Here is a 24,212-nt window from a genome sequence, read left to right as displayed (position 1 = left end):
CTGGCACTGGACTGGGGCTCTGCATTGCGGGGGGAGCGACGACAGCGCTGAAACAGAGCCCGGCTCCTTCTCTGCAGCCACCGTGCTTCACCAGCTCTTCACCCCGCTGTGCCCCTCTACAGCCCCCAAAGGGCCCTGCAGCACAGGGCTCTGGGTCCCGCTGTGCTGAGGAAGGAAGGCTCCCTCTGGAGCAGCGCTGAGGTGTCACTGCCGGTTTCTGGCACACGGGCACGCTGAGTTGCTCTGTACGCTCTGGGGAAGGAGCTGCGGCCGCTGCAGCCGTGCCAGGGCCATGGAGCCACCAGCCTGCAGGGAGCTGTCACCCCTGTGACAGCACCGACCAAAGCAGGCCGAGGCTGAGCAGGGGATGGTTAAACTGACCCCGGGATCAGGGCACCCCAGGTGGGCCCCCATCCCCAGCACACAGCCTGACACCAGCGAGTGCCACAACCCCAGGGGTGGCAGCCTGCACTGCGCTGTCACATGCCCACCTGCTGCTTTGGAGCTAACTACTTACAGCAAAGACTAAGAGTTCACATAAATTCTCAAATAAATTATCTTCAAATGATATTAAACAATGGTTTGGGGTTGGGCATTTTTGAGAGAGTTTTATTAAAGATACTACACCAAAATCTTGTACTCCATAATATTTTGATCACTCACAAACTAACTTGCTTAAAAATGTAATTTATAGAAAAACATCTGCCAAATTAAACCTAAAAAAAATACATATTACACACTTCTGGACAATCTGCATGTTAGCAAAGAATTTGTTTTATTATTCAACCTGAACATATACTTAAACAAAGAACATACTCATGAAACAGGACACACTCCTTGATTATGGCACACCTCAAACTACTTGGACTAAAGGAAAACTAGTGCAATTGTTTAATTGCATCTAACAACAGAACAATAAAAATGACTTCGTATTCCTTTGTTTTTTGTTCTTTTTTTTTCCAAACCCATTCCATTTGTTCTCTTCTCTCCTCAACAAAACCTCCAGTGGTTAGTCCTGGAGCACTGACATTGCATGAAGCAGATTCCCCATGGGCTGGTCCATGTTACACAGAAGCATGCAAAGGAGGATACTGCAGCATTTGCAATGCAAATCTATTAAATACGTTATAAATGAACAAGGTGTCCCTTTAACACTGCAATTCTAGAGCCTTTATCTGTGGTGGAAGTTTCCAGTGTATTCATTATAAAACAGCATACAATCAGAAACAAACAAGGAATTTTGCAAATTGTTTGTGTCTGCAGCTAGTAAATCTTTCTGAGAGCTGTGTCTAGCGCCGAAACCAAAGCCAGCTATTGAGTAGCCAGAAAGCTACAGTAATGGAATACATGATCATTTCCCTCTTAGCACGCTCTTTGTTCTCTTCTTCCAGGAGCTGGAGACGGCGATTAAGTTTGATTATCTAAAAACAAATAAAGGCTTTCATTATTTCATTACAAGTTGCCACACTTTCTAGAAGCTTCTGAATAACCATGTAAAATTAGTATCTCAAACAGATGGATGGATGTTAAACAGTTGATAATTTGACCTTCTCTCTTCAATCAGTAGTGATCAGATCCTGCAGTCCCTATTATTTAGGAACAGAAACAGAGTCAGATTCTGCAGACTCCCAGAACAGGACATGGTACGTGAGGGCAGTCCAGCAGGGGCACAGAGAGGAGCCCTTGCCTTGCCTGTTGGGGGTACCTTTGTAGTCATAGAGAAAACCTTCCCCATTTTACCACTACAGCTTTGTGCTAATGTTGTCACTACTGTGTTTTACATACCTGTCTTCTCAGGGAGGCAGCATCTACGACTGTCATGTCATCTGGGGTTCCCTCGAGCGTCGTTTCGAAGCTGGAGAGAGTGTATCTAGCAAGTGAAGGACAGGGCTCAGCTATGTCAGCCATGCAGATCAGCAAGTACCATATTTTACCAACATTCTAGTAGATTTATATTTTGGTGATGATGGAGACAAGAATTACAACTTGTTTTGCAGCTGTTACAGAATTGCATTTCAATAGGGTCCTAACTGAGTAAAGCACAAAGAGATATGAAGTAGGTTAGTGGTTGACTAAATTCGGATTGATTGCTCTCCACATGTAAAATTCTCCACACAGACAAACTTCCTTCTGACACAGTTCCTCAAAAGACCATTTCCAGTTAACTGATTCATGAAACATGAACATTGCCTGACCTAAAGTGCCAAAGCTGCAAGAGACCTGGCCAGAGTAGAAATAACTAGACTTGCAAAGTCTTATGCTCAGTACCTACTTCAATATCCAAAGAGGACACTTACCGAGATTAAGAACCTCAGTCACATCAATCTCTGTATTTTAGGCAGAGAATCTGGCAAACAAAGCCCAGTGCAGAGTCACTCACTGCTTGCTGAACTTTGTGTGCATTTGAAAGTTTGCTCCCAGAGCACTCAGTTTTCTGAATGCAGCAATTCAGAAAGAGCATTATTCCAACTCCAGGACAAGTTAAATAAATAAAAAACATTTATTATCAGTTCAAAAGTGGCAGAAAGTCTTTACAGGTTTTTATTTTGATCATACAAGTGCTAGCTCTTAACCAGATTCATTTCCAACAACTAAACAGGTAAAGCAGTTTCTGATCCTCCACCTACTCCTGAGCTTCTCACTTTGTGTCTTAAAACCTCCATTTCCAGTATCAGCTCCCCCTGACTTCCATTCTCATGAGGACCTGTATACAACTGCTGCAGTCAGCTTACATGGAGCAAAATAATGTCAAGGCTACTGAATTCCCATCAACAAATACACCTAAAAGAACATTAAGTATTTAATGACAAGTAATCTCGAACTAATAAGAATATGAGTAGAATTCATGGAGTTTGCAGAATGCCCTTAAGTGCAGAAACTACTTTTGCCTTTGCAGGTTCTCCCATCACTTTCCTGAAAGTTCTCTAGAATGCCCTCTGAAAACCAAAGAGATTTCTGATAAGGGTGTTTTGCAGCTATTTTTTTGTTAGCAGTACATGGTAAAAAAAAGTAGAAAATTCCACCAGATCTAAAGCACAGCTGTCCCTCACTCTCTCCTGGGAAAGGCAGGGTCAGCATTTCAGTGAGATGCACAAGGCTCCCTCCCAGCTCACATAACAGTGTATGACTGCTGCTCCACAATTTCCAGACCTTCCCAAGTATTGAATCAAGAGGGTTACCAGCAAAAAACCCCTTGAGATCACTCTTAGACCATTTCAGAAACTGAATTCCTGAGTTAGAGAAGAATCATCTGTTTGAATCCAGTTTCTACTTACACCCAAATCTAACCTCCACTTCCATGAAAACACTGAAGTCTGAAAGGCAAACAGGAAAAATGGATGTGAAAGGACTGTTTTTCCCCATCATCCTGACCATGGGATTAGGTGCCAATCTCTTACCCAGTTCCACTGAAATGATGTCAATCTGCCGAGACAATGGCAGTGAAGGGGCCTCCAGGTACAACCAACAATCACAGGCTGAGAACACCTCCAAATTAGGTGAGGTAAGGCCAAATTTTCTAGTAAGCTCCCTATGAAATAGCAAATACTTGAACTATACAGCTCATGTAATGTAAGAGCCTCCCCCCAGGCATTAATCTGAGGCAGAGTTCTGAGCACATTGTATCTACCAAACAACTGAGATCTTGCAGGTGACTTGGATGGGGAAGGAATGAAGTCCTGAAATACCTCAAGAGTTGAGAGGCAGCATAAAAATGAGCACTGTGCTTTAAAATAACATTGCTGAGAAGAGAGAAATAGAAATCTGAATTTTAGAATTAGTGGATCATGACTAACAAAAAAATGCTCTTTACCTGGTGTTGTCATGATGAGGGTTAGAGGAGGTGGTACCAGCTGACCCACCACGTAACATTGGCCTACAGCAGGATTTTGTAGAGTGAAAGCACAAGACAGAAACAGGAAATGACAAACAAGAGATAAGATGTAAAACACAAAGATCAAAGGAACATCAAAATACTTCCAGATATACTTTATATTTCAATATAACTTCTACAGTTTATTTGGTTGTAAATTGCGCTTTCATATTTCTCTCATTCAAATTTAATCAACACTGAATGTTTTTGCAGCTAAGACACATAAGCAAATTTTTGATGAAGCAGATTTGGAGAAGCTTGATTTACAGAAGACAAACAGGTGGAATAGAAATTTAGCCTTAAAAAATAAATATGGGGAACTTCAGGTTAAAAAAAAAAAATTACCCCCCCAAATCTAACAATAACAGGAAATCAATAAATGTACTAGATGTAATTATAAAAGCCCTTTTAATCACCCTCTGCTCCCTGCAGGGAAAGGGGAGATTTGTATTTCCTGCATTCATCTATGCTAGATGTAATTCAGAAACCTGAGCTGGCAGCCTAAGGGCCATGTATAACCTGGAGAGAGGGAGATCTGTCCAGGAAGTGACTACAGCCTTCAAGCACATCTCCTGAACATCCTTACAAGTGCTGCTCTTCTCCCTTTTTTTTTCTGGGCAGGGAGGAAGAAAAGGTAGAGCTTTTTTAACTGCTGCAACTTTCTAATATACATGGAGTTTGCAAGGAGAAGTTGCTGTATTGCAGCTCAGCAGCAGCACCCTCTGACAAGCTGGCACTCTTGTTTCCAGTGCCTCTGTAATGAGGCATTGGGTTCCACACCACAGGTGTGCAACAGCTGCAGGAGCCTGAAATCTCAATCGCCTTCATTTTCCCAATGCCAACTGGAGATACTTGTACCATGCATTTAACCCACATGTACTGCAGGCTATAAAAAAGACAAGCTAGGTATGAAAATCTTTACAGCAGGTCCATGTAGGAGGCAGAGCTTTGGTGCCACGGTGGCTGGGAGATCTGAGACCAGCCAGAACCATGCAAAAATATCACAGCCACCAGGTTCACTTCAAAAGATCAGGATCTAGGAGCCTTGGCAAACTCTGCTACCTAACTATTTATTGGGACCAGGTCCTAGTCTAGTTAGCACCAGAAGTGCATAAAACTTCTCCTTTCTAGCACTTAGGCCAGCATGATTTGTTTTACAAAACACAAAGCCCCATTTCTGATACATGCAATGTATGAATGTTCTTACCTAAATGTACAAGGTCTTGCAAAAGTTATCCAAAAAAACCTATTCATAACCAGAGGAATAATTCAGCTGGTCTAAAATCTTCTCTGACAGATGCCACAACTAAATACTTTGAGACAGTGTAAGAAATTGAACAAAGAGCAGCCAAGGAGAAGGCCACAGAATTTCTCTGAGAACTTCAGTCACCTGTAACTAACTGGCAGATATGTGAATGCCAGAGCCAGTACCCAGCAGGCACTGCCCACACCATCTGACACAGGACATTTGGATTCTGTGTAAGGAGAACAACAGTCTCAAGTGCTCTCTAAATTCAACTTCTGTGCTATCTTTTGGTAAACAAAGTTTTACAGCTGTTGTAGAATTTATCAATCCTAATTGACAACTATCCTTCCCAAGGAAAGCCACAGGCTTGGAGACAGCTGAGGACGACAGCAAGGCGCAAACCCAGAGCACTCTGAGACCTGTGCAAGGCAGGAACTCAAACTGAAGTCTTTGATCCTACTTCCCAACACAGCCAGGCTCTTAAGATGCTGCAGGTAATTTCTTCCTTTTCTTTACAGGTCACTTTTTATTTCATTACAGATGGACCCAAAAGGAATACCATAATATTGCCCCATCTCTTCTACGTGCTTGGTTTTTTTATATCAACACAGAATTGATTACATTGATCACAGTGGCCTCATAACTGAGAACTTTACCCCCAAATTAGCAGTAAGTTTTTTGGCAAATACAGAATGTACAAGTATAATATAGGCAAGACATTAAATGCATGGCCTCCTTTAAAAAATAAGCGTACATTAGAACTCTGAATTTTCTGGCTACTTCTGTCAATTCCATCCTAAACATTAGTGCATGATCAGAAGAAGCCATAACACCAAGGTCATGTGTACTCCCTGCAAACACAGCAGCAACCTCAAACTTGAAGGAAATGCTCAGGAATACAATTTAATACCAGTGGGAAAACAGGCAGTAAGGCAAGGAGCAGCTGAACCTGTCTGTCTCCTGCTGCTTCCACAGTGAGGATGCAACCCTAAACACATGGTCTGGGAGGAAAACAACCGGGGGGGACAAACCTCATCTCCTGAACCATCATTACCCCAGGCCAGAGTCAAGTGTGGCCCTCTTTGATGGTCATAACTCGCTTCCCATTTTATTTCTACAATCTTTAACTTTCTCAATATGAAAATGATCTTATAAAATCTCAGGATGTGACTATGTGGGTGAAGTTTGGCATTTTAAAAGGATAGTGTTTTTTTTAAAAAAGGACTATCCTAAAGAAAAGAAATCATAAATTGCCATACTCTTTCCTCCTAAATAAAATGTACTGACACAAGAGATGAGTCAGTTTAGATAAAGTACAGATTTCAAAACAAGTCTATGCAGATATGAAATTGTCTCTTTTTCCTGCATTTAAGACATCACTAAAATCTCCTTAAATGCATAGGGGTTTTGGGGGGCTTGTTTGTTTGGCTGGTTTGTTTTCAGATTTTCTTCTGCTGCCTACAGCATAAGAGATCAGTCTTTAAAGGACACTAGGGGTAGGTCCTACAGTCACGCCACAGAAATTGAAACAGAAAAATGGTTAGAACTAGAAACCAAAACTGACCTATTGTCCTTGTCCAAGCTGAAGGAAATGCAAGAGTAAACAGTGATCATTAAATTGTAGCTCATTTAAATAATCCTTTATGTGAGCAGTGCTGGCTGAGCTAGGCATAACTCATTATCTGCAGCAGTACCATCAGCACCTACCGTTAGCAGTTTTAGTAGATTGGAAAATGTTTGGGGGGGGTGGGAAAAGACAAGCTATAAAACAAGTTAAAAATATTTCCAATGAGTAACACACAGCCAGATCTTGTTAGCTTTAAAAGATCTCTTCAAGTATTAAGCATAAAATGTTAAAATAGGTAAGGCTTGGAGAAAGAAAACACATTACACAGAGCAAAAGAACAGAGTGCAGGTTTAGAGCAATTTAAAATGAATAATATTTTGCAACCATGCAAGTGGATCATCCAAATTTCACATTCCCACGCCAGCTGTAATGGTGGGTGTGCAAACACCCAGCCACAAAGAATACACTTTCACCTTATTGCAAAGTTCATTATTTTAGCACCTATTTATTCATAGGTGACTAGAAGCAGGTTTCCCATTCCTTCTAGGAAGGTTAGTAAGAACATCTCAAAAATTAACTCAAACCAGGATGAGTCTAATTGCAGCTTTTCAAGTATTCGGAATCCTAGAATTTTTCTGATAATTGAACTAAGTTGAAAGTGTATGTATATGGATTTGTTTTCCAGAATCCAAGAAAACACAGGCAAGAGCATGCATAAGAGAAGCCAGGAATAAAACCTGTTAGCTTCACAGCAGACTGGGAAAAGGGCTACAGTTCCAATCTATATTTTAACAAGGACTCTTGGCACAGGATCCTTAAGTGCTACTGTTCATAGACAGTACAATTTCTTCTTATCTGGGAGCTTTAATTTGGCAAAACAAATTTATAATTGTATAATTTTAATGTTGATAAGGGGGAAAAAGTACTGATGCCCAACTGTTGATAGATAGGCATCAAAATTTTAACAGCTACAGCCTGGCATTTCACAGGATTAAATAATTCATTAGTTAAGCACCCAACCCGCAGTATTTCAAGGGACTCTGTGCAGCTGATTTTGCTTGTTTTTCTGAGTCCCAGTTTAAGAACACAAAGGCCAAAAATACTGAAGTTCTTTGCAATTCAGGAATGTTAATATGGGCATCAATATATTGTCAGGTCAGCAAACATGGTGAGCTACAGGAGGTGCCAGTTTGGAAAGTGACTGCAAACACACAGACATTCACAGTAAGATTGGCTTGATAGTCACATTTCACTACCAAAACAACTAGAGAGCAAATAATTTAAACTTCACACTACACACAGTAAGTGTGCTGCTAAGATAAGATAGCAGAGGCACATGGCAAATTTCAAAGAACTTGCTAGCACAGGCCACACTGAAGGGCTGCAGGAGAAATGAGCAGTTCCTCCCAGTGATCTTCCCAATTATTTCCACTAATTCCACCTCCTGGCAATCCCTGGGGGTCTGAGCTAGCCCTACACTGGAGGCTGTGTGCAATTGTTACCTGAACTTCTGTGCTGGCATACAACTAGCCTGGAAATTGCTTTTAGTAAATGAATATTGCCATTGTTAGTCTTTAGGAATGTTTCTATAGTATTAAACATGCTGTTCTTGGAACGCTTCCAAATCCCAAATCCAGACAGTCTAAGGATACACCAAGTGAGTAAAATTCCACTGAAGAGAATGGAAATAACTACACAGGGATTACCATGAGGCTTGTTCTGGCTCATTACTCTCCAAGTGTCAGGCAATCCATAAAATCAGAGACAGCAATAATCAGAGCAGCAACCAAATCCCCAGTGTCCCCTGCCCTTCCTGCTCTCAGCATCCAGGGTGGCCACCATCAGTCATGTGGCCAACAGAGAGAATTATTCCCAAAATAAACCATGACAGTTTCAAGTCATGACATATTATCCAAGTAGTCTACAATGCCTTTTAATATTCTACCCTCTTTCTGCACATTTTTTAATGCTTCATGACATCATCAACCCAATCTTATTGATTTGCACCCCTGCTCACCAACAGAGAAGCAGAAGACAAGGCTTGTAAATTTGCAGGCTCAGGGTCAAGTATTCATTGCAGAATACACTGATAATCTTGGACCAGCAAAACCCCTTGCAGCCACAGGCTAACCCTTCCTATGAAGATTTTTATTTGGAAGGAAACCAAAACAATGCTGTATTTGAAACAGAAGCATTTTGAAATGTGAATTTTGGACATTTAAATTGCTTATGAATATTGAAAGCAAAGGAAAGCAAAAGCAAATAATTTCATCTCATTGTTGTGTAAACAGAAACCAAAGTCCACTAAAAAGGAGAAAAGAAAAACAAAGCAGCAGAAGCTGGCAGAACCAGTGACAACCAATCACCTGCGGTTTTCATCCAGCACATCCAAGACCTGCTGGTAAGCCCTACGAGTGGAAGACTGGATAAACGACAAAATGCCACGAGCAGAGTAAAGATTAATTCCATCTTCAGGTAACATATTGGGAGGACAGACACGGGCCTGTTGCAGTGATGGGGTCACACTGTTTGTACAAGCATAGTAAATGAAGAGAGAAACACTAGAGTCAGATTTTAAATGAAAAAAAAAAGCTTTTCAGATAGACCCCATTCCAAAATGCTTATTGCTTGCTTTTGGTTTACCCTTCTCCCACCACTGTAAGGTAACACTCCCAAATTCCAGTAGTGTGGGGATTATGAGCTGCATTTACATATGTTCACCAGAAACACACACAGGTAGTAATAAGGACACAGTTTTGATCTGTTATACAAGTTAGTCCTAGAAAGTGCTTGTACAGCTAAATCTGTACCTGCTGCAGTCAGTGTTCAAGTCCTCACTTGACATCAATCAGAGGAGTGTTTTTACAAGCATTGGCATTTTAAGAAAATCCTACACGTCATCTCTTTTCAAAACACAAGCCTTTTTTGATAAGGACAATCTCACACAGAACCCCTTCAAAAATTTTTTTTGGAAGCTGTGATCAAGACAGTATTTTGATTTGCATATGAACAAGTTTAAAGGCAAAATGCAACACATTCTAAAAATAGTACAAAATTCACATCCCAGTGACAATGAATTACATGATCTAACATGTTGACTATGATGCAAAAAATATTATTTAAAATATGCAGGACTGGACTTCAACCATGGCCATTTGGATTATATCAAACTGGATTATATCAGAGAGAAAATAGCTTTGATAAGCTGCCCACGATTTGCTTATGTTTCTTTACATTCAAAGTGACTTTATTCACTTTTCCTGTACACAGCAAGATTTTTTTTTAATCTGGAAACTTTATTAGAGGTGAGATGCTTTTTTAGTAGGAATTAATTAGTGTTAATTTAATGTAAATATTAACACACATGCAAACCAAGTGCAAGCCACTGTACCCTTTAAATCTTGGGTTAGTTTTTATTCCAAGATTAGCACCCATAATTCAACACATTTCCTTGCCACTTTGCTTTGCTACAACAGCTTTGGACTTAAAATGTCAATCTTTTTGACTTTGGCTTTTTAATAAAATATTAATGCTGAGTACTTGGAAGTTGGTTTGGTATTTGGCTAATCTCTAGCTGGGTCAGAATTCTGTGGCTACTCTTACTTTGAACAGAGCTGCTCTGCACGTGGCTGGCAGCAAGATCACAAAAGTGAGCAGGACAGAAAACTCCACTGAACAGACTGAATCAAAGAATGTGACAGGAATGTCACCTCTGCCACAGCAGAGCTCAGCCATCCTGGGCCCCAGGGGACACCCACAGACTGCAGCACCAGGGCTTGGCTGATACTGGTCATTGTTACCTCAGGGGCAGGCAGCTTCTCAGGCTGCCACAGATTACATTGCAGTAAATATCTGGTTGCTTCCTTACAGCTTTTATTGTTCTCCCACACTTGTAGAATCCACCTTTCTTCTATATTTATGATGACTTCTATTTTGTAATCAATAGTAGTGGTCACACCCACACGTTTTACTATGGAACTGCACTAGAAATGCCAATATTCAGCTGAAAAATATCAAGCAGCAGGGGCAAGTTCGAAATATTGCCATTAAAATGAACTTATCAGAATTTTTACTTCTTGTGGATTTGCTGGATTGAGGCAAATGAGGGAAGAGTTAAGGCTTGAAATCACAGTATATTTTGCATTAAAACTAATTTCTCCTGTACATCACTTCAGAGATGTGCAGAATAGGGTAAAAGACAACTTAATAAAAAAATGCAGCAAATAATATTTAAACATATTACAAAACAGAAAAAATTGTGGAATTCCTGTTGTCCAGAATGGTATTAGTATAAATACTATAGTAATGATTTTTGCATACAAAGATTTCTGTACATACTAAAAAGATCCTAATAAATTATAAAAGCAAACCCAAAAAAACCCCAGTTTTAACTAAAACTGTACAGAATTCTTTAGCATTAAGTTACATGTGCTGATTAAATTCAAAGTTATATCATAAGGAAAAAATCAGAAACAAGAATAGTTCTATGAAGGGCACAAAGGCCATGACTGGGGGTTGGAGAGAGAAGCAAAATTTTTCTTCTGAAAATTTTGCTTTTTTAGGATTTGAAATTGCTGTCCTGTAAGCATCTGGCAGTCTTTTGGACTATGTCAGAGACCATGGAGAAGAAATATTATGAAGCAATTACCTGATACAAATCAGCCCAGATAACATAAGAGAAAAAAAATCTCTGCCATAAGAAAACTCTCTAATATGTAATGTAAGCACTTATCATTAGACATTGTGGCTATCCCCCCTTCCTCACTCCATTTCCAGTGAAATGGTCCTAGTTGTAGGTATAATTTTGTTTCTCATCTCCGAAAATAATTCCTTATATATAGCTCCAGCCAGTGTAACCTCCCTGGTTTCAGACACCAGTCAATTCCAGAGCGTGGAACCAAAACAGACAGGATGAAATTACAGACACGACTATGAAAGAGTACAGTAGCATGTTGCTATATGCAGTTTTAGCTTAGCAGCAATCTCCCCTAAACCTCCTCAAAGCATTTGTGGTGTACTCAGGCTTTATTTCAGGTATTTTTCTGACTTGCAGTTCTGGTAGCATTAAATTAGAGGTAAACAGAGAACTAATTAAAGTTACTTGGAATTCAAGCACATAGAGAGACATGCACACCATCACCTTTTCCTCCACGACTTGCAAGAAGAACAGAATTTCTCAAACGGTGAAATTGAACTCTGTAGAAAGATGTGTTATTCAAAGGAAAAGGCTGGAGCAAAAAGAAAATTAAGTGCTGCCCAGTTTTCCATGCACGCTTGGTGATTTGGTGACTTCCAGCAGAGAAGTGGAATCCTTGCATTCAGCATTGGCTGGCAATGACCAACAAAAAGCTTTGTTTCTCCAGCTATACAAAACTAGCCAAAGAACAGAGTGTCAAACAAGTTAAAGATAATTTGAAATTTTATTTCCCTTTCATTGACTGTCAGGTGTTTTTCCCTGTGCTCTTTACAGAAGGAAACAATTTGGCCAAGTTTGAGAAACCCTGAAGCAAAATTAGAAGCAACACATTCAGTGTAGCTGTTTCAGATTTTATATTCTAAGCTAGAGGTTTAGTACTGCAGAGAGCTACAGAATTATTTACACTCTTGCTTTTCATACACCAGGGAAGGTTCAGGCTTACGTGCAATCCTTAGCCGAAAGAGGTGACTGGAACCGTGGCATTTTATTTCTTGGGACAGTATCTGATCTGTGCCACCTTGAATAATAATTGTAATCTCTTAAGTAAGCATCCTTAGAAAAAGAGGGATTGTAGTTTAGAGAGTTGTCATTATTGCCACACAGACAGTTATTGTACCAGCAGGTACTTGTTAGTCCCAGGATTTCTAAGAGCATTAGAGAATTACTGACTTTAATGAAGCTCAGCTGCCAAAAAGTCCTCAGAACTGTCTTTGCACGCACTGGATGACAAGAAGAGAAAGACAATGGAAGAGAAACCACTATTTGTGCATGTCAAGAACACTGTGACAGGGAGCCCAGCCAACTCTCACTTGCACCACCTATTCCAGAATGTTTGGTTTTGTCACTTTCTAAGTCAAGCCTTGGAATTTCACACAGTACATCTGAACATTCTGTCCAAGGAGGACAACAGTGTCCTAGACTAAAACTTGAGAACTGTAATCATATTTTGAAAACAAAGGTTTTAAAAGACAGTGCTCCAAGCACCTCTTCAATCCTCATCACAGCATCTGAGCAGTTCATATGGACTTCCTCTTCTATTTGAAGATGTGAACCAAACCAAAGCACAAAAACAAAGAGCTGATTTTTGTCAAGGTAGAGCACCACAGCATTTGTTAGTGAAGAAGAAAAATATTTTTTTCAGCCAACAACACTGGATATAAGAACTTCAGGAGCAGCTAGTATTCTTGTAATTAACTGTAATTAACTGGAAAACTAGTATTTCCAAATGGTAAAGGAATTCCAAGGTGATATAAATGAGGCAACAGCCACACAATAACATTTACTGTAGTACAAATAATAGATTTACATGAAACTTTTGGGTTTTTTTTTTTTTCAGTTTACACTGTATGTCCTGAGGGCTTAAACTGTGAGGAAACAAGAGCCAAGAGGTTACTTTTCCACCAAGCACAGAAGGCCTGGCCTTCCTGCATTTGTGGAAGCCACACAGGTTCCACTGTGACCGTGGCTCTGAATTCCTAAAACATTCTCCTGAGAGGTAGGCAGGTACAAAGTCACATTCTCCACCTGGAGAGTGACAAAACCCAGATGAGGAAGAAATGCCAGACTCAGCATCAGAGTGCCAGAGCATGTTCAAAGTGATTTCTTTCTTTGGATCCTATTGAATCAGAAGAAGCAATTGTGACAGAAAAAGAAACTGTGATTTCAAAGCAGATGATCTAGCATTAGACACAGCGTAACTTCTGTCGTAAGATAACAGGCACCTGGGAGGACAAGAGAAAAAGGAAGTTCTACTAAAATACATTATCTGCAGGTCAGAAGCGCAGAATACTGCAATGAAGAAGGATATCTTCCACATGGGCAGTAGAGAATACAGATCTGAAGGCTCAATATCATCTAGCTGTTATTTATCTTACAAGCAAGAGAAGAGATCCTGGATCAATCAAAAAGACACAATAGAAGGTGCTTGGCATTGGAACTATGATTTATATGACAGACCTTATCAAGCACTAGCGTGGGTATCAAGAGAGGAAAACTAATCTCCAGGTGTGTAATAATTTCCTGGATTTTGTAAATGATAAACTGAGTCATGCCAGCTGCAAGTCATATTTTCCTTCATCATAGGCTTTTTAAATTTACAGGATTCCAGGTGCCCATTGTATTGCTGAGCCTCTGAAGGATTGATAGAAGATGAAAATACCGTGACAGCAAATAACATTCAGACCATGTAAACCCAGTAATTCTATATATAACTACTGAGTGACAGCAAAGCACAGGACAGCAAATTTTACAGATTTAGGATTTTCCAATTCAATAAGTCCAGACACGCGAGAAATCTGACAGCAACTACAGGCAGAGCTGATCTTACTGTTTTCTCAGATGGCTGGCATGGCCCATGACTTTTGGAAGACTAAACTAACACAGGGTTCAAGTATAAAGCAATTTTAAGAAATTGCAAGAATTTCTTTACCAACTGTTTTTTCCTTTTAAGTGCAATACATCAAAGACTGGCAAAGCAGAGCTGGCAGCATCAAAGGCAGAAATATTTCCACAGGAAGCTCCCATCACATGAAGACCATGGTACTCCAGCAGGTACCATGTCCAAACTGCCAGATGGGCAAGAGAAAGCCACTCTGAAGTGACATTACAGTGTGTGCAGTCCAGTGGGACATTACTGGGTAAGTGACACCACAGGGAGCTTGGACACTGAGGAGGCTGATAGAACACCCAGAGACTGAGCTGGTCAGGCACTTAAAGATGGGAATCTGAGTTTTGCCAGCTCAATAAATGTGTGTGACTCTGCAGACCTGAGCACCTAGATATGTGCAATCTATAAACTTATATGAACCCAAAGCCTGATCCAATAAGAAGCGGAAGATATGAAACAATATTTCCATAAATATCTGGAAGAGAAGGAGAAGTGTAACATGTGTGGAACATGCATCAGAGTACATTTCATTGTAGCCAAATTAACAGGTGGACAGATATGTGGTACACAGAGTACCTCCTAGTGCCCGTGATGCCAACAGAAGAAAACAGGCATTTCTAGGGCATACTTCACTTGATCTACTTTAGACTAAAAATAGGTAGACCCTAAGTAGGCTATGCACTTATTTCCCTCTAGTTTCTGAAAATTAAGTTTGATGGTGAACTAGCAATATTGTTATACAGTCTACATTGGGACAGATGAATCCCATCTTTCAAATCTTAAATTTAAAGGCTCTTCTAAGGCAAGTATTCCTTATGGCAGCTGTATTAAAATTCATACATAAAAGATTCCTAAGTGTTATATTGCAAAACCACTTATTTCCAGGTGGAAAGATGCTGTCACTCAGAATAAGGCATGATTAATCCAAGACTATCATATCTAATAAAAATTTACAGACATATATGTCTTCAGATGGCACCCTAAGAACTGCAGCCTTGGATGGTAACAATGGATGAAGTTTCCATTTCTAAGTGCTCCTTGCCATTTTGGTCAGAAAAGATTAAGATGTATATACTCACAGATTCCAATAAATGTAGTACAGTGACACCACAGAAAAATTACTTATTCTAATATTTATGAGGAAATAAAAATATTTCTTCTCCAACGAATGAAAATCATTATAATATTAACAGTGGGAGAATTGGGAACATTTTGATGCACAAAGAATGCCATTTCCTGAAAATTCAGGGGGGAAAGATATTGTACCAACTCAGAAACTGAAAAATCTCCTGAAATAACAATTCCTGGTAAGTGGTGAAACCAACTGTGAGCCACAAACACTTCCACCCATCCCCTGCAAGAAGTCACCTACCTAAACAAAACCCGTAGAAGAGAAGAAAAAGGCTGGTGTTATAATAGTTAAATGATGTTCTTGGCACAACACAGAAAACATGAGCTGGGCAAAGCAGTAAGGAGGAGGTGAGGAAGGAGGGTGGGTGTCCCAGAGGGGCAGCAGGGGCCCTGCAGGACTGCACTCACATGGAGTCGTTGCGGGCCAGCTGCCCGTTCTGCCGCGTGGCGTTCTCGCTCATGGAGCGCTCTCGCTTCAGCCTTCCCACCGCGCGCACCTGCACCCGGGAGCAAAGGACACATCACAGCCAGAGGGCTCCGGGACACAGCTCTGTGCTCTGCAGGCCTGTCACCCACATCTGCCCTCACACACAAAGGCACATTTCCAGGGGCTTCACAGGGATTAGGGGGAAAACAGCAGATGACAGATGTGATGCTGGTACGTGTAAAATCAAGCTCCACACTTACAGCAACCCTTCTGTTACCTATCCGTGTGACCTGATGTCAAAATTATGAACCAACAGAATTTCCAATATTCTCTGGAGATACTCAAAGCCCCCTGGACACAATCCTGAGTAACATGCTCTAGGATGACCCTGCTGAGGGAGGCTGGACTATATCAACTCCAGTGGTCCCTTCCAGTCTTACCCATTCTGGAATTACTTCCCACCACCAGAGATAAATATATTTCTATTCTATTTTAAAAGCCTATAGAATATGCAGCCTCATAAATAATTTTCTGTTTTTAAAGTGTCAGTTGCCATTGTTCACCTGGATGCCAATGCTATACCATTATTTGAAGTTGTTTTTTTAGAGTTTTGTTAAAACTCAGCAACTCTGTGTGGCGTTATATCATCTGGCTATGAAGTCCTAAGCCCAGAAGTTAACCAGATACATTATAATGTATAACTATATACAAGAATCTTACATTTTTCTGATACTTTATAAATCAAAAAAACCTTACAGCTTTCTCTTCATCACAAGGATTTTTTTGTTAGAAATATTTTGAATAGTTCTAATTATGATCTTATTTTTGTAAGTAGTGAGTAAGCTTGCTGAGCATGGCAATTCCAGGCCATCTGCCACTTCAAAGTCTAAACAGAACTACTATAGTGCTAATAAAAATATTTTTGTATTTTCCCAACATATGTCAGCAGCAGGTTGATCTGCACTACAGTAGAAAATCATTGGTCATTTCACTTTCTTTAGCAGAATGCTTCTTATCTAAGGAAAAAGCAAAATAAGTACTGGCCTCTTCACTCTGAGGTGTCTGCTGTGGAGGTTTTTCTAGGTCCAAAAAATCTAGCGGTCGATCACTAAGAGAAATAACACGGGGAGGAGTTTTCAATGCCAGTGGTTTGAATGGAGTAGACTGAAGAATGTCAAGGTCTGTTGGTCTGGAAAATGGAATGTCTTCACTATTACCTGCAAGAACATCAATTGTTAACAGAAAGCAAATTGTTCTGAGGCCTGAAGGCCTGTGCCTAAAGTTCAAAAGGACATCATAGCAGTAACTTCTCCTGCCTATGCCAAATGATGAGGTTTAACCTCCTCTAACCTCCTTATATGTTAAAAACTGCTCTTGAAGTGCTCATGAAGACCACATTGACACTTATTTGAGCAGCTTCTCTGAGGACAATGATCCTGAGTAACACTGAACCACATAAAATGTTATGCAAGTAAGAGCACTCAAGACACAGTCCTATCAGTGTCTTTGACTGGGGACATCAAAGCATAAAATATATGCATGTCACACATTTTGCAAACTTGTTAGACTTTCCTCAGGTCTGGATATGTCACTGTAAAGCCCATGACCACAAATACTAAACTAATATTGATAAAGTCCACTCATAATAGACAGATTATCAACAAAATTAGCACTCCAATTAAAATCAAATACGTTTTGCATGACAAATATGAAGTCCATCCCCAAAATTTGTTACAGTTACTTTAGCTTACAGTTAATTACTAAAAATCGGGTGTAAATCAATAAACAGTAATTTTTTCTCCAAAAATAGCCTAGTAAGATGAAACATCAGCAATTAAACCTTCTGTTCATAATTAATTCATCACTGTCTCCATTATAAGCTACACCAAAACTATTCATGAAACATTTTCAGACCTTAAAAAACTTCCCAAGTTAAAGAGCTTTAACTATTTAAACACCAGAAAGCATTTTACAGGTTATTCTTTCAAAAAACACCTATCAGTATATATCTTTTCCATCCAGAAATCAAGGGAACTAAATCAAGTTTTCACCTGAGTGCGATGCAGACATACCTGCCACTACAATCCGCTCTGGAACCTGCATGGTTACACTGGCATTTGGGAATCCTTCCAGGCTGTTCTTGTCCAGGTCAGAGTTTTGAGGAGCCACCTTGAGCTTCTCGGGGACCCTCATGCGCTGGCTGATGCCCTCGGTGTATTCCATCTCGTACTGCAGCCGGTTCATCTCGGCCATCTCGGCAGCCGGCGACGGGAACGCCGCCCCGCTCATCCTGCAAGGCAACGCAGCGCTGGCACAGGGACGCGCACCCAGCAGCAGGGGGACAGGAGGTGCTGTGCTCAGGGCACCAGGGAAGGGGGAGATCAGAACTGAAGGGTCTCATTTAAAGGAGCAAACTGCGCAGTGAAATTCATAGGAGGCGTAGTCACAAAGTGCTGAGAGGCGCAGGCAATGAAAGAAGAACAAAGTGATGCTGTAGACAATGCTCAAATTGAGGGTTCTCAAATTGAGCCATGACAAATAAAAAGCAAAAACAAACCAACCTGGAAATTCTGCAGGCAAGGTACTATTCCTGCACTGGCTGACAGAAATAGAAACATAAACAAACACATCAAAGAATCGGTAGGATTGGTAGGAAATCTATTCAGGATTGGTGAGAAATCTAAATTACTGATTTGCATTTACAGAAATCCAGCATACTTGTGGTTGAGAAAATGGCTGAAGTCTCACAAAACTGCATGTTGAGGCATGGGAAGACAGAAAGGACTCAGCCTGGGCAGGAGCCTCCTGCTCACTGTCAGTCACCCAGATCTTACAAGGACAAAGTTCCTTATCAACAGCCTGTCAAATCAGCTTGAAAACTGAGAATATTCATAACCCTTCCCAAGTGCAGCAATTCTTTAAACTTCTCACTTCTATATTTTTCTCTAAATTAACATCTTACTATTGTGGAACTGATACAAGATGAGGAGGAGAAAGAACAAGACTTTATTTAAACTTAAAAGCATTTGCCAATACTTTATATATCCATTTTCCTAGAAAAGCAGTGGAATTTCCAATGAAGCAGTGGATGAGTTCCCTAGAAACTGGGCTGTGAGAGACTTACCAATGCAATTGCTGGGAGTTGTGTCAAAGACCAATCTAACTGGGGGTCTGAAGCTAGATTTAGGATCGAGAGAAAAAGAAATCCTAGAGCTGTGCTTGGGGGTGGCTGGAAAGGGACCTCGGACAGCTGGGAGGAGCTGATTGCATGGGCACCTTGCTGATGGCTCAGACCCAGATAATGGCTGTGGGCTTGGTTTCCAGACACCCTGAAGCTGCATTTGGATGGGGCTGGAAAGGGGTTCCCAAAGGAAACACTGAGCTGCAAGAACTGGCTGTGGGAAACTTTTCATCCAGGCAACAGCTGGGGAGCTTGTCAGCAGCTCACATTGCAATGATGTTTTTTTAGGGTTAGAATATGAAAACAAAGTTTCTAGACATATATATACATACACAACATGTAGATATGGCTTACATTGGCAAACCTGCCTATGCAAAGCATGGCTTAGTCTAGCACAAAATCTATGAGTGGTGTTACTTAAGTAGGTCCCTGAATGAAGTAACCCATCCTGGCAAAAAGGCAGGGTTTGCCACTAAAATTGCAGCTACATTCCTTTACTATTTTTGGCTCAAGGCCACGCCTGTCGCTGTGTGTGCGCTGCTGAGCTGAACGTGCAGAGCACAGAGGCCTCAGTGCAGAGCAGCCCTGGGCAGGTGAGCCAGCCCAAACCCTCCCTCCCACCATCCCACAAGCAATTCTTCCACATTTACCAGTAAAACCTTGAAGAACCCTCAGGCAAAGGAGAGAAGCACAGAGAAGGATCTGGACTGTGTAACACACGACTGCACACACACTGAGTGTGATCACCTGGCAGTCCGTCCTGTGAGTCTCAGTGTTATTTGCAAGGCTCCCCATCACCACACATCACATAAAGCATCTCAATAATCTCCAAGTGTCACTGCAGCACAGTAGGAGAACAGGTGATCAGGGAGCAGGCTAAAGATCACTGTGTAACCTTAAAAAAGGTCTATGTTAACTTTAAAAAAATTAGTTTTAAAGGAAATACTTGAAGTGCTGCACATTATTAATTATCACAGTTTTTATCAAGTGAAAGAAAGTGAAACAACCCATTTAATTAGGAATAAACACTTTATAGCAGTTCAAGAGGTGCTTAAGCATCTGCCACTTCCAAAACGTTAACCTTTTCACATGGAGTTTTTTTCATTCCTGCCCTTTGATTTTACAGACTGGATTTGCACCTCTTGCAAGACATTGGCTTGATCAGCCAGTGACATGAACAAAATACACAGCCATCTGAAATTTCTAAATTCCAAAAGGCGCCTTTCATTTCAAACACTGTCTGTGATCAGTGAAGCATTTCCCAATCTCATAAAAATCCTAATGTCAACAGAGAGACCAAATTTTAAGAACTTCCAGTACCCAGAGTATCAACTGGCAGCAGCTTTAGGCACACTTATTGCTCACGTGTGACAAAAGGTGTTTCCCTGCTTCACTCTCATTTGGAAACACCTGGCTGGCTCCAAGTTTAGGGATCCAGTATCCCTGCCCTGCAGCAGTGTTTCCACCACAGCTTGGTGAGGCTTTTGGACACAAGTCTGCTTGCACAACAACTGCTTTCCAGCTGCAAGGCAAAACCTACACAAAGCCAGAGAGCAGCAGAAAGTATTTATAAACCAAATAGCACTGTGTGGGTTTAGCAGTGCTTGCCAAGGCCCTACAGATGCAAAACCTCAATATCTTCCTACTCTCCTCTACTTTGTGCCAGAGAACTGGAGAACTGGATTTGCTATCAAAGTGATTTCAAATTTTACCCCTTTTTACAGGAGACCAGCAGAACAGAAACAATGAGATCTCAGCAACAAATAAAACATCTTAACAAAGCTTCTGAACAAAGTTATGTTTTCTGCAATGTCCTTGTTATACAAAGCATTTTACAGAAAGCATTAATAATAAATCAGGAGACTGAGGATTTTAAAATTGATATTTACAGAACTAAGTACCTCTTAAAAAGGCATGATAATAGAAGTCTGAGAATGATAAGACAATAAAAATCCAATCACAAATACAGGATAAATAGAAAATGGCTGATGTGCAAATGAGCATCAAGCGCATTTAATGAAAGAAAAAAAGAAAGGAAAAATCCAGAGGATGATAAGGCAAGAGAGGAAAAAAAAGGTTATTAATAGTGAACTACATGTTCAGAAAGGCACAGAAGAACCTCCCTCTCCTAAACAAGAACAGAAGAGATGAGGCTGAAGCAATGCATACCAATGTGAGGGACGACTGTCTGGCAGCATTTTGGCCATAATCAGGCATTGGCCATATCTGTGCTGCAACTGCAAATGCTCTGCACAGTGTGGAGCCCCAGATACAAGAAGAGGAGCTCTGGTAACAGTATAGTTCTGACAGCACGGAGCTCAGCGAGGTTTTACCACCCACACCAAACTGTAGCTTCTCCAGCTCCATTACTGTTTGTTCCTGATGTGGCTACTTCACAGATCCTCTGTTCACGTGCACATAAGATACAAAGTGTTCCCTTGGCAAACACCCAGTTATCCTTGGACGAGGAAAAGGGGGAAGAGGAAGACTCAGAGCAAAGTTGAGGATGCGAATTAAGGACCCAAAAGACCTTATTCTGGGGCGCTGTAACTGAATACAGATCAGAGAGACCGGGAACTAAAAAAGGACAAATGGAACAATCTGAGGGAAAGGAGCACCAGGGCCAGGCTAAACTGAAAGCTGCTCTGCAGAGCTCAGTTACAGGCGCTGAACTTAAACAATGCTCGGGCCCCTCTCCGCAGCACTGGGATGACATCAACAAAATGCACCTGGGACACACGGGCAAGGCTGTATGACCACAAACCACTAAAGACTCTGTTCTTTCAAGCTGGTTTACTCCAGCAGAATGCTTTAACACAAAATACTTAATTTTTTTTTTAATAAGAAAAAAATGCTGGAGAACGTTAGAAGAAAAACATCGCTCTGACAACCATTTTTCTGGAACACTAACTATCCACTGTGCTGTGGCGGCACTAAAAGCATTCGGAAATAGAGGGGGTGCAGGTGCTTCCTTCCCTTCATGGGGGGTCAGGGCGGCTCAGCCGATAACGTCCGGGGCAATTGAGGAGCTCGCGGCCCCGGTGTCCCCGAGCGGGCGGAGCCCCGGCACAGGCTGTGCCCTGTCCCGCTACCGAACGCTCCCACGCGACCCGGCAGCGACCCCGGCACCGGGCAGGGCCGCGGGGCACAGCCCGAGGGGCCGGGCCGGGCCGGGGGCAGCGCTGGCAGCCCGGAACCGCTGCTGGCGGGCGGGACGGGCCCTGAGGGGGCCAGGGCTGAGCGGACGCGCGGCCGCGGGGAGCGGGGGACACACGGGCTGAAGGGGCTCCGGCTGCGAGTGCGGCGAAGGGCCGACTGCGGCCCCGCGGGCAGGCCGAGCCCTCCGAGCGGAACTGGGGCCTCTGCCGCCAGGCCCCGGAGGTCCGTACTCACCCGTGCGGCGGAAGGAAGCCGGGGAGCGCTGCCGGCCCGGCCCGGCCGGGAGCGCGTCAGGCACCGCGGCACCGCACCGGGCTCCGCGCGTCAGCCGCCAAACGCGGCTTGCGTGTCCCCATCGGCTGTCCGTAAGGGCCGCGCATCACGTGATTGGAGGCGGGCGGAAGCGGCTCTCGGCGGTGCCTCACGTGTGAAGGAGGAGGGGCAGCCATCTTTACTGAGGGCAGCGTGTGCCGCGCAGGCGCGTTGGGGCGCCCGGCAAGGTGACCCGCGGCGCGGCCCCGGCGGGCGGGGATGGCGCAGCCCTGCCCTGGCTGGGTTCCAGCGTGAGAGCCGCGCTCGGTGCCCACACACGGAGAGGTGCCGTGTGCCCCGTGCGTGTCCGGGTGTGCGCTGAGCTCCGGCACGGGCAGGAGCCGGGGCGCTGCAGGGCGCAGGTCCCTGAGCGCTGCTCCGGGGCAGCCCCGCCTGTGCCCTGCTCTGAGCTCCCGCGGCCCTGCCCGGCCCACAGCCATCGCCGCCCCGTTCCTGTCACAGAGCATTTGTCCCCAAAGGCGGGTGACAGCCGTCCCGTTCGTGCCCCGCTGACGCCCAGCGCGCACGCCAGCTCTGCCCAGCAGAGCTCAAACCTTCCAAGGGGCACCATTAGCTGACCCCTCCTGATTCTCAGAGAGCCCGGGAGCAGCTGCTGCTTCATGGCATAACCCAATTTTCCAACTCCACACAGGAAAATGTAATGAAAGATGCTGTTGAATCTTTGAGGTACTTTTTAAAAAGAAGCAGGTTCAGAGCTTTCCCTCTCCTTGGTTTTATGATTACAATGTTTTGGAGGTCAGAAAGTGTAGCAGTTCCACCACAGAAGCATGTATTGATCAAGGGCTTGCAACTTGCTAATTCAGCTCTTCACAAATATCAACAGCACTGTTTTACATAGGCAAGTGGTCAGAAATATGATCTCCTACTAAACCAATGTTGTCTAACATTGAGAATGATAGAGTAGTTGCCTTAAGATCTTACATTTACTATTATATTTAGCTGCCTTGAAACATGAGCTGCCCCAAACACATCTTACCTGGCAATCCTCATCATCCTGTATGTGGAGTCCTCAATTTAACCTCTTCTTTAACATTTTGTAAATTATCAAAAGGATTTAGTCTTTAAAATAAAAACAAACAAGAAAACGCCAAAGCAATTATTGTCTAAAAACCTGTTCTTCAAGCGCACTAGGAATATGGCTCCTCTCCTGTAATTCCCTGTATGTAACTGTATGTTGATATCAGTTTTGTGATTGCTTTTGTTCCATCGAATGTATGGTTGTTGTTAATAAATTCAGTGGTCACAGACAAGTCACTTGAGTCATTCTGAGTGACAGGAAATCCTCCAGAAAAGCTCTGGTGGGGATTTCTAGTGTATCACATTATAAATTACCATTAGAGGGTCACAACTGTCCTTGCCCCTTTGTCTTCTGTCCCAGCTCAAAAAGAATTGTATCAGGCTTCCCCTCTCAGATATTCTTTCCATTTTTTGCATTGTGTACAGGTCCTTGCACAAGTAACTTTCTTTGACAGTTTGAAGAGTTCGCTGCAGATATCCTTGATTTTCAGATCAGCGATTTAAAAGGCCATCCTTAAGCATGTTGCATACAACACAGTTCTGCTGGTTTGTCTTCTTTATTTGCATGCTGAACTCTTGATAATATTAGGTTGTGCCTTTTTCTTTCTGCACACTCCGTGCCAAACACCACACAGCCACTCACTTCCTACATCCCACCTCACCATGGGATGGGAATCAAGAAAATAAAATAGAACTC

The 24,212-nt window shown here is 42.3% G+C and overlaps 1 protein-coding gene across 7 annotated transcripts; it reads right to left on the bottom strand.

The window, feature by feature from the left end:
• Positions 1–752: 752 nt before the first annotated feature.
• MFF (mitochondrial fission factor) lies at positions 753–22,563 on the bottom strand. Of its 7 annotated transcripts, XM_014268687.3 has the most exons (10): positions 22,400–22,563; positions 17,898–18,115; positions 16,870–17,042; positions 15,807–15,895; positions 12,324–12,398; positions 9,051–9,209; positions 6,682–6,699; positions 3,812–3,874; positions 1,786–1,870; positions 753–1,421 (listed from the first exon to the last, which is right to left on the bottom strand). In XM_014268687.3, exons 2-10 carry the CDS (start codon positions 18,112–18,114, stop codon positions 1,290–1,292), a joined length of 1,011 nt encoding a protein of 336 aa, XP_014124162.2. In that variant the 5' UTR covers position 18,115; positions 22,400–22,563; the 3' UTR covers positions 753–1,289. The 7 variants fall into 7 exon arrangements, with proteins under 7 accessions (XP_014124162.2, XP_005489360.2, XP_005489361.2 ...); XM_005489303.4 differs by lacking the exon at positions 6,682–6,699; XM_005489304.4 differs by lacking the exon at positions 12,324–12,398.
• Between the last annotated feature and the right edge of the window lie 1,649 nt (positions 22,564–24,212).

Source organism: Zonotrichia albicollis, chromosome 9 (assembly GCF_047830755.1).
Source record: "Zonotrichia albicollis isolate bZonAlb1 chromosome 9, bZonAlb1.hap1, whole genome shotgun sequence".
NCBI classification, from domain to species: Eukaryota; Metazoa; Chordata; class Aves; order Passeriformes; family Passerellidae; genus Zonotrichia; species Zonotrichia albicollis.
The sequence above is the reverse complement of the archived record's forward strand: the minus strand, read 5'-3'. Positions and strand labels throughout refer to the sequence as shown.